The sequence below is a fragment of the Rhea pennata genome, chromosome Z (assembly GCF_028389875.1).
Source record: "Rhea pennata isolate bPtePen1 chromosome Z, bPtePen1.pri, whole genome shotgun sequence".
Lineage (NCBI taxonomy): Eukaryota > Metazoa > Chordata > Aves > Rheiformes > Rheidae > Rhea > Rhea pennata.
The window spans coordinates 23,983,088-23,999,482 of NC_084702.1; the positions used below are offsets into that span (position 1 = coordinate 23,983,088).

Consider the following 16,395-nt stretch of genomic DNA (forward strand, 5'->3'; position numbering starts at 1 on the left):
TGCTGCATGAGAAAGTGTGATGTGTGACCAAAATGCAGAAACTTGTATTCCACTGACCATCACACCAAAGATAATTTTACTCAAGTTTTAGACAATAAAATTAATTTTAAAGGATTTTATTCCACTGTTAAATCAACTATTTGTCCAAAAATTAATTAGTCCCAGAAAACTAGAAACTGAAATTCCACCCTTCATTAAAAAGGACAGAGAAATCTGACAGCTGACTAATAGTAGCAATGGTATTACTACAGATAACAGAAATACTTGCTCATATTTAAGAAACTAGAGTTCTCTTTGGCCACTTTAAATATATTTGGAGAAATATTATTTTTTTTTATAGAAGGTACACTAATTTCACTATGACAAACTTTTTCAAAGCATAATTTCTACATGTTTGAATATGCATGCTTACATCTTTTCACATTATGGCCTTGTTTTAGCAAAATCATGTAGACTACTTAATGGTAGTGAAGTGTTTTGCTGAAGCAAATTCTGTTAGTTTAACTATATGTGTTTGTCGTGTAATCAAAAAAACCCAGGTAGTCTGATACCTTCAGGCCACTGAGTGAAGGTAGGACATTGAGTCCTGTCCTCTGAAGTACTTTGAAAGACAACAATTGCCTGGAGTTTTAACTTCAGTTATATGTATTAACTTCACTCAGCTTTCAGACATTGCATCCTGACATCTGTAGATATGCGCATTTTTTGCATCTTTCATTTCCTTTTTCATAATCCCCTCTTATGCTTGTTTTCCCTTCCTGGCTTGGCTTTACAGTTTCCTGCATGGGCCTTTCCTGCTGCATACCTAACCCTTCCTCTTTCCGGGCCAGCTAATCATTGGAGACCAAACAGCAGCAACTTGCATCTCTGTTTTGGGCCTAAAGCATCGGCCGGGCTCAGGCCTTGGGCTGTGTTTACAGGCAGAGTACATTCCTCTGTGCAACTACAGTCATGATATGGGCGCTGCTCATTTTTCACGGGCATTGGGTGGAGGGCTCGGGAAACAATACTTGCAAAATATTGTGGCATGACCCTTCCCCCAGCTACACCCTTCCAAAGGAGCTATGGGAAATTGCAGAGACAGGAAAACACAACATTTAACAGTTTTGTTACTAAATTGCCTTTTGTCTTTGATGAAAACTTCTAATTTAAAACTGGATACAGCTTTTATAGCATAGGTTTAACTGTTTAGAAACACAAGACACTGCTGGACATGCAGATAGAATCACAAATCAAAAAACTAAGGAAACCGATATGTGTGTATCAAGGAACAAACAAACCCATCTTTTTTATTTGAGTCTGGACATCTGAAATGTGCCTTTGTCATCCCGTTTATGAATAGATGGATGCCTTCCAGTTTTGATCATCACTGAACCCAAAGGATATGAAAGCATTTGAAAATTGTTTAATGAAATGTCTAAACAACCTTGTGTTAACAGTTTGCCAGGCTGGAAAATATTGAAAAAAGGCTAAACGAGCTGCCTAGGGCTGCTCACTTCTTTGCTGACAGGGGAAGTGCAGAAGTCTGGGAACCCCCGATACTCACTCCGTTGCTCTGTTCACCAGAGAAACATCCAGGAAACTGGACAGGGTCTCATTGCTTCAAGTAAGTTGCTTTAACTATAATATTGTGACCTTATGTATTGCTTCTAACCCTCAGCCACATTGAAAACATCCTTCAAACACCTCTCCTACCCACTAGTATTTTAATCACATTTCATAGAAGTCTGTGTATTCTTATTCTCCCTAATGCTTGCTGCCTCCTCCTCCACTCATTAAAAATATCATGCGAAATGCAACCCAAAATGTGAGATGAGAGGAGTGCGAGGAAGGTAAAGACTGCTTCTCAGCACAGGCCAAAGAGACTCTCATAGTGGCATGTAGGCTGTGCATAAATATTATTCCTTGCCTTTGTCTAACTGTGCTAAAAATATAGTCTGTGCTCAAGAGCTGAAATACAAAAAACCACAGAAGAACACAGGTATGATTTATTCTGATTCGTGCAGAGATGCTCTGTTAGCTCTAATTACAGAATGATCCATGCAGATGATGTCACTTATAGAAAAGTCCGACAGAGACACGAAAATAATGAAATATTTACTGTATAGAATTTAGTGTAAAACTTTCTTTTACACTAGCAAGCCATAAAAAATTGTAGAGAATTTAAATAAATTCTAAGAAACCAACAAACTTAAAGAATTTAATTAAATATGTCCTTCATATTAATTATACTTTTCTTTTAAATTCATTACATAGTTAAAACCTGTACATACTAATTTATCTTTCCTCTTCTACTGGAACAACAGCGTTCTGGTTACTGGGCATTGCTCCAGCATAAGTGAAAGAGAAGGAGCCCCCATCCGTATCTCTTAAACGATATAGGACTTTCCAATAAGGGAACAGGCACAGGGAACAAACACAACTCAGACTGATCCTCAGATTCCAGATGGCATTTGAAATACTGTCAGCTGGAAAGAAAATCCAGATGCAAATCTGACATGTAAGACACCAGGCAAATCTGAAAAACAATCCAAAAAAAAAAAAAAAAAAAAAAAAAAAAATCCAAAAAACAAACCCATGTTGGCTAACACCACTCTCAGTTGCTTCACATTCTAAATATAGGAAAATGTGAAGTCTAATGCTGATTTTCTAAAGGTGACAGCCATTTCTCAAGATGCCATTTACATCATCTGTCTACACTTTTATGCCTAGCAAACTTACTCTATGGAATAATCCTTCCCCCTTTGGTATTTCTTACATACCTCTTTTCCCAGTACTGTTCTGGAGAGGTAGATAGGTTGGTAAGGTGGAAAAAAAAAAAACCAAACAAAAAAACGTTTTGCATGTGACTACCCCACCCTTAATTTCTTTTTCTAAAGTTTTCAGCAACACTGCCAAAATAAGTGAGGCAAACTGAGGGAGAGAATTTATGTCAGTGAATGCCTTTCCAGTAGGAAATTCACAAAAGCAACTTCACTGGCTGGCTGTTGCCCCACAGATCCCATCAGTCAGCATAAGGCTGAGCTGGATTAGAAAAGGCAGCCTTAAAGGGAGACAACTCCACACACCGTCATGAGTTCCCCAGCCTGGACCCCCTCTTCCCCTCCAGATAACAAGACTATGATGAACTGTTGGCCTGAGAGGAACTACCCTCTCTGTTTCAAATTTGGAATTGGTTTTGCCTTGTTTGTGCAATTTGCGTGAAAAGTTGAACACAGTTCTAGAAGATTTTTTTCCTTTGCAATTGATTGATAGTCAAAAATTTGTAGGAATATAGTATTTATATTCAGCACTGATAATAAATTGTACCACTGAATAATGTGTTCAAACTCCCAGAACTGAAGATATAATTCTGCCCCCACTTTTGAGCTGCAGGTGAGATCACATGCCAACAGTACATTAATGCACACTCCAATTAAAGTATGTATTTTTAATATGTAATGAATACAGCCATGATGAGTAAAAAGTAGAAGTGTATAAGACATGCATTATTGTGGAGCAAGACATTTAGCTAGTGTTTTAACAGTGCCGTGCGTCAAGATAAAAATCAGAGTAGACCCACTGGATGGACAGGCTGCCAGCTGATGAGATGAATCCAGACATTGTATCTGGTCAGCCTTAATGGCATGCTTCACAAATCAACAGAAAGTGAAAGAAAAGAAAAGAAAAATAAGTCAGAAATTTTAGAGTAACATACACTATTTGTACATTTCTCAAACATACTAGGATAATCTGCAGCAGAATAGCTCAAAGTTATGTACATTTCTAAGATCAGCGCTTTTGCTGAATCCTGAACTTGCAAATAATATAGAAATATGAAACACCAATGCTCTAAAGAAAACCACACAGAAACCCATTTGGTTTGCTAGACAAACAAACAAACAAACAAAAAACCCCAAACCCGTTTCGAAGCTATGAAGTTCAATTGCAGAATAGTCTTAGCATAACAATTTTAGTAGGTTTATGATATTTGAGAAAGTACAAACACTCTATAGCACTCCAAGTAGACTACAGTGGCTGATTTAGCTTAGAACAACTTATAAAATATATCGCAGTAAATTTCCAAATAGTGAAAAAAAGGTAAGTATCTTAACAAAAACTTTTGGGTGCCAATCAGATCATTTTGATTGTATAGCAACATTACCAACCATTTTTTTCCTCATGCTCACAGTCTATTCCAGAGGTAACATTTTTGAGACAACCAAGTCTCAGACAGACACGACATATTGCATTAATTTGTGCTGAAAGAGTGGCAGATTCTAATTCCCTGCATCATCTGTCTCTCAGAAAGGAGGAACTAGGTGTTGCTTTTCATTTTGGCATCACTGCTTTTGCAGCAACTCCTGGTTTCCTTGGCTCAGACAGAAGAATATGTCCACAATTATAGCTTTGGTTGAAACTGTCAGGAATTTTGCTTTCCCTAAGCCTTGGCGTAATTACCTTGCATCTTTTTGCAGGCTTAAACTTTGGGCATCTGAGTAGCACACAAGACTACCCCTAAATCCTTATGCAAGGTATGGAGCCTGCCACCCTCTTGATTAACTTAAAAGGTCATGCTCCATTCAAAAACACTTTTATTTCTGAGGTTTCAGGGTTCTAAACTACAATCAGCACTTTATTAAATATACCAAGAACTTCTTATTCAGCCAATTGCCACATTTGTTGCACTATGGTAGTTATCTAGTACAACATCAATAAATGGCCACTTGTAGAGGGACAGACAGAATTCTGCTTGTGGAAGGGAGTCATATTTTAAAGGGATAAACTTTTATCCCTCTATCATGCCTTTGGAACAAGATGAATTTTTAAACCCTCCCCCTCAAAAAAATTCTTATGACTTTAGAACGAAATGCATTTTTAAAAATAAAATAAAAGTAAAAGAAAACAAGATGGGATCAGGTGAAAAGCTAAACTCAAGGAGAAGCTTTATACTTTTAGGTAACTGCTTACTTCCTTGCATGCCATGCTGCCTCTGAGAACAAAGTGGGGAGATAATAATGAAAAAGTGATTTTACTTGCATCCTCAGTACTGATCCTGGGCTCACCCAGGAAGAAGAAATGCAAATGACATTGCTGAAATGCCTGTCCATCTGAAACTCCTTAAGCACGTGTGTGTGTGTGTGTGTGTGTGTGCGTGCGTGTGTGGTTTCATGGTGATACAGACACATGTATTATTCTCTGGAGCTAATGAATTCTAACTAATCCTTTCTTTCCGTTCACTTTTTCAGGGCTGAACAATCAGAAGACAAATAATGAAAGCACTGTCCTCTCCTAGAATATACATAGGATAAAAAGGAATACCTTAAGTTTAATTTTAGCAGATTCTACCTACCACTGGAAGAGATACTCACTTGTAAATGCTGCCAAGACCAATGCACATTTTACCGCATCATTTTGCATGACCACCTAGCTTCTTTGGCATAATGCATCAGGTTGCACCAGGAAGTTTAATTTAAATAGAAAAACTGGCATTTTCCTGACCACTAGCCAAATGAATCCTGAGGAAATAGTATATGAAATCCTGGCTTTCATTCTGTTTGCACTGATGTGAGCATACTCTTGCCTTCCAATAAATAAATAAAGCAAATTTCTAATAATGGATCTACTGTCCCCAAAGAATTGCATCACATGGTTTAGCATAAGGATGGTGGCAGTGAGCAAGTTATGGGAAAAAGAAAACACAATGGATTAGATCGTTATGAAGTGGAGCTGCTGAAGGCATAACCCAATGCTATTATACTCAACACTCAGTAGGAAGTTAGAGCAAAAGCACTTAGGTCTAAAATCAAACCAATGGGTGAATGAAAAGAAATGACTTTTTGTGTCCCAGATATACCAAAGAACTCATCATGGATACCTGGGGGGGGTATCTCCATCACCCAACTGGGAACTATTTAGATAGTTATTTATATGCAGAGTAAATTTAGCATTACAGATTTCTGATTCAATAATTGGAAAATGATTCCAGAAACACCTCCTAAAATCAGTATCCCAGTATTAGCAGTAGAAATATTTTTGTGACCATTCTCTGTGATGGAGGAGTCCTCTATCCTGAGCCATTTATTGAGAACACGCACATGATCTAGGAAGACACCATCTGATCAAAGTTGGGTACCTGACTTCGGAGTATGAAAATCATAAACTTGCTTACGGTCTATCTGGTCTGCAAACACTTCCCCATAGATCATCCAATAAGGCATGTAAAAAATGTTTTTTGCCAGCTTCCACGAAGGCTCCTCATTGGGGAAGAGAATAGCCTGTCTTGCAACACCAAAGCTCATCAGAACCACCAACATGATGATGACAAAATACATCATGTCTATCATCTGAAAGTCAGGAAAAGAGAAGGAGAGAAAGACACAGAAGGGACAAGAATTAGAGAAATTTATTTGTCTATATTTATATCATTCTATACTGCAAAGAATGGGATCTTACATGAAACCTTACAGGTTTCATTCTTACATGAAACCTTACAGTATAGTTTCTATACTACAGTGCAGAGTTTTCAAAAACAACTTCTGAAAATACATCCTCAACTTTACACATAACAAATTTCATTTTCAAAGAAGGGAAGTGATATTATTGTGTCCTTGGTTTTCCTCACTCTTGTTTTTAAGAGCAATTTTCCATGGTATGAATAGACTTGAAAATACAGACTACCATCTGGTCACATCAGTTGCTTGAACAGTAATAGAGGTTCACTGGCATCAGCAGTCCAGTCTGGGCAAAGGTCATAAGATGATGTATTGTTTTTAGGCACCTAGTGGCAACTGTACCAAAACAAAAGAGCTGACATGGATTATTTTATTCGGTAGTACTCATTGTCTTGGAGCAAAGGAAGGAAGCTGCATCTAACATAAGGAATAACGTGTGGCAGAACAGCCTGTTACTGCAACATAAAGGACACCACAGTGGTAACCAGTGAGAAAGAAAAGCTGTGATACTGGCTGGACTAGAAATCAGCCTGGTGCGGGAGTTTGATAAAGGCCATATTTAAAAGTAAAATGCAGATAATGCAGGCTCTGAGCCCTATTCTCCATTGTTGAATGGCTCATTAGCATAAGCACAACTTTAATTAGTGCCTGCAAACGATGTCTGCCCATTCAAACTGTTCCTGGAAAAAGTGGGACAGCAGTCCTAGGAGGTACTGAACAGAGGCTGAAGATAAGTACAGGAGCTGGGCTAGCAGTGTGAGTGAGACCCTCAAGAGAGCAGGGCAAAGGAGAAACCTTGGACATCAAACAGATCTAGCACAGATGCTTTATAATCCAAAATTATTGTGAAAAATGTGATAGTCCTATAAGGTTTCAGGTAAGATCCCATTAAATGTTTTATTTATTAAGGCCTTTAGTTATACTTTCACTCAGCTAGAGAAGTAGCTTACGTCTCTGGCCAATACTCAGCCCAATCTCTAAAATTTTTTGAATTTTAATCTTCACAGATTCCTTTTCTCTGCATTTTCTGGCTCAGCCACATTCAGTCCAGGGCCAGGCTGGGCACACGTATGGCCCATGTGCCCCCGAACCACTGACCGCATAGGTCTGCAGGCTACATGCCTCAGGAGCAGGGCTGCTCGTGACCCACTAGCAGCAGGTGCACCTGTCATTGCTCCTGGGGTTCTTCAGCTTCAAAGCACAAGAAGAGAGACATGAGGTCAAAATAACACTGACATGCTATTTGCTGGAGAAAAGACAGGGACATGGAAGAGCAAACAGAAAAGAATATTCTCATGCTTACTAGGATAGAGTCTGTATGAGAAAGAGACCTACAGGGCAGGGCCTTGCTGGGAGAGTCCTGAGGAGCTGGAAAAAAGGGACTGGGAATAGGTGAAAAAAGCAGGGGAATATGAAAATCTTAGGTACATCAAAAATGCAGGAAAGAAAAAAAAATGGGAAAGTGGGAGAGGAAAATATATGTCATAAAGCATTTAAACGGACAAGTAATTCATGAACATTCCTATGTTATTGAAGGCATCAGTCTCTTGAGGTAACCTGGCTGAAGAGGAAATCCAGATCATTATGTCTCAGAGAGCATCCTGAAACAGGGAATAACTGCACTCTAGTTCTTCCTGCTTTTAGAGAAGAAACTTACAGATGAAACCCATCTAATCTTTCCTCCGCTGATAAAACTTTGATTTCCGATAGAAACATATAATATATTATAATGTAATATAATATTATATAAATACATTTCATGCAAGCAAATAAAAATAATGAGCATTTCATGATAATTTAACATATTTTCTTAAAAGCTTCCAGTATTTTAAATCAGGAATCACATAGGTTTGAATTCACATTGGAAGAAATAAAAATTTCAGTGTTGTCCTCTATCCAAAGGTGTATTAACTTTTCAACTCCTTCAGTTTGCTACCCTTAGTAGCTTGGATGAAATCAAATGAAAGAGGAGAGTGCCTCTCCACTGACTTTAATGGGCAGTGTATCAGGTCCTTTTGCCTTCAGAGCCAAATTACAATCTCTATTTTAACAAAGTTATAACCATTTCAGTCATTCCAAGGAATTCTTCAGTTGCTGATGTGAAAAAGGGAGAGAGCAGGGATGTGTTAGTGTAGTTTTATAAACTAGTCAGCTCCATTACTCATTTTGGATTGCAGGGAAACTAAGAAAATGTAGTCATTCCTGCATAGGAGGGGGACTGATACACTTCTGACCCTCTTGATGTGCCACAGAGATTTCATTCCATTCCCAATTGGAAAGGGTGTAATCCTACCGAGAAAGCACATTATGACAAGCACAGTGTGGTACTGAATAACAGCTAAAAACAGAAAATTAGCCACTCTGCTTCTTACTCCTCATTTCTTCACCTTTACTTCAGCCCATTGGCTTTAAACCTCACGAGCCCATTTCCGCCCCTCCTTTAATTTCACAGGAATATTTGATCACAGGGCCCAAACTTATTACATCAATTTTGTTAGGTGCAACATAGATGCAGGTGAGCTCTGTATAAAAGCTGATGGTATGGGCTGCATTAAATATGGCTTGCTGAAGAACCCAGGAGCTATGATGGGCTTAGAAATATGTGCAGTCAAAAGGAGAGATCTCAAGGATGAGATTCTCAAAGGAGAATGTGATTCTAACAAAAATACACAGGGGAGCCCATTGCAGCCTGGAGCAAGCAGCTGCAGCTCCCAGGGAAGGCTGAGCATGATCGTGCACCTATATAAATGGGGTGGCCACTACACACGAGGATAAGCTGGCCAGAAAACAGATGTGAGAGGCAAATTTATGTAACTCACACCCGCTGGGCATTCCATGTGTGGGCAAAATGGATGTGTCAGAGTTGCTGAGTGCATGGAAAGTTGGGTGAGGTACGAAAATCAAATAACAGGAAGGCATAAAATAAAACAACTTCCCTTCTTTAACAGATGCCCACACCTTCAGAGCACTCTGACAGCTAAATGCAGCCCCTCTGAGTGGGTGCCAAGCCCACAGAGACTAGTGATTTTCCTGCATTTGTTTTGCACAGAATACAGAAATGGAGAGAGGCTTAATTCATTGTAAACATGTGAGGATGCCAAAGTGATGGAAATTATATTACTTGCTGCTTTCAACCATTTCCTTTCTGAGTTGACCACCGGAGAAAAATATATGACAGTTTATACTGCTCCTGAAGCTGGGCTCCTATCAGTCCTCCATAACACTAACTAGAGTGTTGTTAATTCATGTCCAATTTGTTTATTATTGGTTTTCATTATTTCATAATTATTTGTATATTGTTGGTTTTCAGACTGCCATTGTTGGCATCACAGCTTTTTGTCCACCGCGTATATCAAAAACATAGCAGAATATGAAGGTAGGTGTTTTTTAAAAAGCTGTCTAGATGATGGACTGCATGAGCCTGAGTGGCAGCCCAGCTGCCCTGACAGAGAGACACGGCCCAGGTGGGACAGCGAAGGAATAGGTAATGCAGTGGTGTCTCTTTGGTCTTTGGTCCTTCTTCTCGTCTTGTTGTCCTTTTACAGTAACCTACAGTAAGAATTGCTGAGTGTTTTCTGTGCCGTACTCTGGAACTGTGCAAAAATCTCTCGCATCAGCATCTTGCTGGTTTCTTTGAAGGAAGACCTCAAAATCCTGTTTGCAGGAAACACACACCTAACAACCCCTTTCTTTTATGCTTTCCCTCTATCTCTTTCTGTTTTAGGTAAACTGTTCCTTCTTTGTCATTCTCAGCCAAGACCTTGCAGTTGAAACCTTGCATGGTGAAGGGGGAAGTCGCAGTGGTGGGTAGCGGGGGACGTGGATTTTGCATTTCAGTTTTATAGATTTGACATTACCTTCTTAGAATCACTGGGCTTATTGTGGCTAACAAAAGATCTGTGAGGGAGCCTAGTTCACATATATTCTCTTTTCCTGTAACTACAAGGAAGAAGAGTGACTGGAATTCTACCTTCTGGACCATGACAAGCCAAACTACAGTGCAGAAGCTATTTGGACTGACTATTGTCCACATGTAAATCAGACAACAGTAGTATTTGTATTTGGAAAGTATTTGGATAGCTGTATATACAACATGAATATGTGAATTAAGTACACGTGCAGGTAAGAGACTAGCTGGTACTCAAATACCAGGGACACATGCATGCATTTCTGTAAACTCATTTTATTTACCTCCTACAAGCAAAATGGTGCCTTAATACAACACTTCTCTTGAACTGTAAAGAGAAAAAGCTAAGAAGCTCAAAACTGTACATCTGGAAGCAAATACCTCCCAGTCCTTTTTGTATGTGTTTGCTCCTATGTAAGCTGTTTACACCCCTGACATGTTATGTACATGTAATGTGACCGAGGGACAGAGGCTGCACACATGCAGATGGGTTTCCAACCTCACAAGGACATGATTGGACAAAGGCATCGAAAGAACATGTGTCCGTTAGGCAAAATATAGAAAAGTCACGGTCTAAATCATGACTGTTGTGGTTTGGAACATGCCATCCCTATTACAGCACGTTTTATTTGAGGGTCTCAAGGTACTGAACAGTTTTTGTTATGTAATCAGACCTGCTGCTTTGCAACTAGTCCAGAATTATCACTCTCTGAGTTTACTGCAAATAAGACCCAGAGGTGTAGGACAATTTTGCTGTTAAAGGGAGATCTTGGAGGAAGACAAGAAGTGTAACATGAAAGGGATGTTCTAATCCCCATCACTGGGAGACTACGTAGAGGATTTGATTCAGCAAGGCACTGATTTCTAGATTACATGAAAATGCTAATCTGTAAGAAATATGAACAAATCTGCGGTGATTTCATTAGCCAAACCAAAGATATGAAGTCAAGAATATTTTGACAAAAGATAGAAGGAACACACTAGCTTCTCTTACCATTTTCCCAATCATCATAACATATGGTCCCAAATACTTGTTTACTCCGAAGATGTCTAACAACCGTATATACCAGTAAATGATGTTAACACAGTATATCACTCGGCCATCGCTCCGGAGAGGCAGATCTTGCAGACGGAGCACCATCCCCACGGAGAACAGGAGAATTGCTATGAGATCCGTGACATTCCAGTACTCCTGGAGCCAAACTTTTACTTTCTGCAACAGTTTCCCAGGTTCCGACATCAATATCTGAAGAGCATAGGACATGGAGAGAAAAAGAGCTGAGCTGTCTTAATTTGAAGCTTGAAATAAATCCATAGGAAACAGATATGTACCATACAGGACAAAAGAAAAGCTGATAGATTCCTGTCATATAAATACCTTAGGCACTTTTTGATTTTTTTGAGAAATCTTCCAGTTCAGCCATCTTATTCTGTATCTATGTGAAAGATTTTTTTAAAAAAGAAAAACTCTCTCGCTCACTCTGAAATCTTTGTGAAATTAGAAGAAATGCAGTAATTTCTTTTTGTTTTCCAAATTGTCTGACTCTGCTCAGAATTTTGGAATAGAAGGATAAAGACAGAAAGATATTTAATCACATTTAAATAAGCTTCATTTCACATTTAAATAAGCTATGAAGTGTTTTAAAATGCGTATCAAAGTGCCAAGAAATATTTAATGACGATAAAGACCTTGATTTAGAGTTTAATCCAGAAAAGACCAGCTACTACTTGGACCTGCTTTTGGAAATTTATTTCCACAACTGGGAAGACGATTCATAAAAATAATTAATCTTACCTTATGAATTTATCATTATTCTATTTGCAAGATCTTTTGGGAGAGCTGATTGTTTTCCTGAATTACTGTTGAAACTATTCCTCAAGTGATTTCTATGAATAATTCCTAGCTTTTAGTTAGTTAACAAGCTATTTGTTTTTAGTTTTCTATATTTAGCTTGAGAGCTTTTGAGCAGACTCATACAGTTCCTTAAAAAGACAAGCGCAATTCTTACAATTTTCCTATAGTTCATTCTTGGAATGCATTTTAGGCTCATCTTCTACGACCACCTCCAACACCTGCTTAGAAATGCATCCCCACAAATGTTTTTGATAAACTTTTGTGGTCAGGAAAATTTGGGATGAGCGATTAGACGAAAGTGGCACACGCGACTGCTGCCAGCAGTCTCCCACCTATGGAGCCAGCGGCGCTTTGCCTCCGCCGGGGCTGCAGAGCCCTCGTGTGGCTCCCACCCCTGTTTCCCTTTTCCTTTCGGCTAGTGAAACGGGCCTCGCAATTAGCGTCTTTCTCTCTCTCAGTACCTCTGCTCCTTTTATGCATGATGTAGAGTTTGACACCCGTCTCTGAAGCCTAATCGGCTGTTTCAAGATCATTTTTCCCTTTTTTGAGGGCTTGCCCTCAAAAGCACTTAAAAGCACATTTGCCGCAGAGAATACATACACAGACGCAACAGATGCAGCCCAGGGGTACAAACGTGCCGTCCCAGCTGAGGTCAGCTCACACCGGGGCTGAATTTGGCCTCTGGTGTCATTGCAGAATAAGCGCGTATTTGGCCAAGCGGAGGGGCGCAGCCGGGGGCGCGGAGAGGCAGGGGTGGCAGAGCAGCTCCACGCCGCGCGCAGACCCAGCGCCGCCTCAGACCGCCTCTTTGTGCTCCACGCGCCTCAGCGTCTTTAAGGAGATGCCTGCGACTGCTTGACATAATTAGCAAGAAGCTTCAAGATAAAAAGGTGTGTGTAGGGGGAGGGGACCTATTAAAAAAGTGTAGCAATACTCAATGTGGATCTAAATCCCCCCCACTTAGGCCTGTATTTACTAAAGCTCTGTTCAGCATATTTGGGACGGACAGAAGAGCTGTAAATTTTGAAGGAACTCTATTTGGGGGAGGAGGAGTTAAATATAGCATTTTTGGCTGGCATCTCATCTCCATCTCCATATACCCTTTCCCTCTCCCAAAAATGTACTTCAGTTCCCTGGCCACATGTCAAGGAAGATGGCAAAGCCTTAAGGAATGTCAGAAGACCACCATATCCTTATGAATGCTATTAAACTCGCATCATGTGGAAATCTGAGCAGCAGAATTCCAGTGAAGAGAGTTTTTTATGCAGAGGAGGAAAGAGAGAGGTTCTTGGTTTTAAAATGGAGGAAGATTGAATCTTTAACTCTGTGTTTTTAACAACCCATCTGCTTTCTTGCAAAAAAAGCAATTTTATGACAAGCCCATCCATCAAAAAATACCTGAAGAAAAATAATAAAACTAGGTATCAAAATGAAAAAAAACATTTATTTCCTTTTTCACTTTGTCCCCCTGGTTGGGCCGATTTTACCTCTCTCATCTTCTCTATTCCCAGTGTGAAAATGTATGAGATGACAATCCATTCCTGTGTAGATGGCCAGCGATCCATCTTCACTAACACTATATAATTGAACAGCATCAAGTACCCTATATATGCCAGCTGTAAGGAAACAAAAAGAATATCCATAGTCACTATATTTATGCAGCTCAGGCAGCTTCTCAGGCGTGGTTTGATATTCTTAATTCCAGTAAACAGACAGACAAACAATCAGACAGTGCTCTGGGTTCTCTGAAAAAGCTCATGTTAAATCACATGCAGGGTGGAGTCTGCAAAACAAATGCTTTAATCTCCTCTCCCCCACCTATATCTGCCTCCCCAACAAATCTGTATTAACACAACCCCCCTGGATCACCTTACAGTGGTGGGAACTCTGATACCCGGATGTGAACTAGCATACATTGACTAGTTAGGCCACCTATGTGTGTATTTCTTCCTAGCCCAGTTCTAACACTCTTCACTCCTCTAACACACCCCCTCCTTGCTTTTCATCATTGTGCGTCTAACTTGAGCTCACTCTGACTTTCCATGCCTTTTTTGCACAGTCCTTATCTGAAGCCTAAAAAGCTCTAGATGTTGATATTGATCTCCCTACCCAGCGTAGTATTGACTTAACATATATCATGACTGCTTCCCTAAACACTGCTACTCCTATTGATCTTACTGCTGCAAGTAGCCATATATTCTTGTCTTCTTTTTTTGCATATTTTAAAGTACAACCATTTTGCTTCTCCTTCTCTAATATATTTGTTTGTTTACTCTGTATCAGACTCAAGATGTTGCAAGTGTAGAGAGTATCTTGGGAATTTTGTCTGGGATTTTTCCACTGTTCAACACCTCACCAAACAGGATTTATAGTCTTGTTGCTAGAAAAATATTTTTGCACTGTGTAAAAGCCACAGAATTCTGGCTTTCCTTTCAGCTTCTGATTTGAAGGATACTCATACCAATACTATCAGCACAGGTAAGAAACCCAGTCGAATCACTCACTGCTTGCCATCTACTTACAACAGAGGAGGAAATGACCTCACTTGTCTTTCGGTTTGTGCATGATGACAGATTGCAATGCCCAAGTCTAGAGCTATCTTGGTCTTCCCTGAACATGCCTGAAGGAAATAGGGAGCAATACTACTTACATCAGCATCCAGGGCATCACATGAGTTAGCTGAAACCCTGGATACATACCTCCCTGTGAAGGAGCACTTTCTACCACACTGCAAAAAGCCAAGTGACGGTGTCAGCTAGTGTTCCTCTTAGTATGTGTTTATTAGATCTCATTAAGAAGTAATTAATAGCAAATCTTACTGATTTATTTTGAGTCATAAACCTTTAATGAACTTCTATGGTTAGTGTGGCAAAAGAATAGGGACATTAAAGTAGTAGAAAACATAAGACTCAGAGTGTAATTAAGAGCCTTTATTTTTTCTTGATTTTCTTCTGAGATTTTGTCAGCCAGATTACTGAAAATTACTGAAAATTTTCACCTGGCAAAAAGAGATTACATCTTGATTTAAGAATCATGTGATGCTGAAGCTGTGTCCCTTTCATCCAAGAGACAAGCCCATCAGGCTGCTAGTGACACCCTCTCTTTCCCTCCTGCAACCTATAACTCTGCCCTCCCACACCACTGTCAAACCTCAGTGCAGTTGCCAATGATGGTACCCAGGTGTCTCCAAAAGTGCTACTACTCAAGTAGCTGAACACTCTTCTTTCGTGTGTTTCCATGGCTTGGCAGAGAGCTAAGGGCTGCTCTTCCCATGCTTGAAGGCACCACCTGAAGAAGCCAAGCACAGGAAGGCCTGCTAGGCTGGGTTACTCCCTGCCCTCTCTGTGACTGCTCTCCCACTCTGCACGTATTTGTATAGTATAAGTGTTTAAGTGTATAAGTGTATAAGTGGCAAAGCCACTGTGATGCTTAGAAGATGGTTCTTAACAGGCTCCAATTTCCTCCAAAGGTCTTCCCCAGAGGAGAAAGTAGAGATGTGGCTTCTTACATCTTACATCTTGCACTGAGGCTAGCACTTCAGCCAAAAGCTAGTAGTTCAAAAGAGGCCACCCTCTTCACTGGCAGTTTGTGAGATGAGATCTTTGAGTCACGGATTTCTATACAACAGCCACAAAACAAGACAAAGTAGTTTTTGAAACTAACGGATGTCCAGAGTGAGAGGTGAAAGATTTGTTGTTGAGAAAAGACTGTTAGACACCTCTGCTGAGCCAGAATATTACTTACTCAAACATCCCTGCACTTGTCCACTCTTCTGTATTCTAAGAGTGTGGGTTGATATAGATACTGAATAGCAGATAAGAGGATATAGAATAATCAAATGGTTTTAACTGATGTACAGTAGCCATGGACACATTTCATGTGTTGCAGACTGTGGAGTGTAAAATTTGGGGTATTTCTTTTGACAGCTACGATTAGTGCCCCCATCTTTTGAAAAATGAGATCGGCTGTGCATTTTTAACCCCCGTCTAAAAGATACTTTTGCTTTTTTCTCTAGAAGTTCCTCAATATATCCAACTGGCCAATCACTGCAGGCAGGATCCACCTTAATTTGCTCTTGAAACTCAGTGTAGCCAAGATCCAGATTTAATAAGTGACCTTGACTGAGACCTGCCTTAGGACATAAAACTGTAGAAACAGGTCTAAATGGAAATGCAGTATTGATCTCTTTCTCCCATTTC

The 16,395-nt window shown here is 39.8% G+C and overlaps 1 protein-coding gene across 1 annotated transcript in view; it reads right to left on the reverse strand.

The window, feature by feature from the left end:
• Positions 1 to 16,395, reverse strand: part of TRPM3 (transient receptor potential cation channel subfamily M member 3) — a 266,636-nt gene that overhangs the window by 13,961 nt on the left and 236,280 nt on the right. The window contains exons 22-24 of the mRNA XM_062600481.1: positions 13,684 to 13,812; positions 11,336 to 11,587; positions 6,116 to 6,326 (exon numbers count right to left, since the gene is read on the reverse strand). Of these exons, the coding sequence (XP_062456465.1) occupies positions 6,116 to 6,326; positions 11,336 to 11,587; positions 13,684 to 13,812 (592 nt within the window). The remainder of the gene's footprint in view (positions 1 to 6,115; positions 6,327 to 11,335; positions 11,588 to 13,683; positions 13,813 to 16,395) is intronic.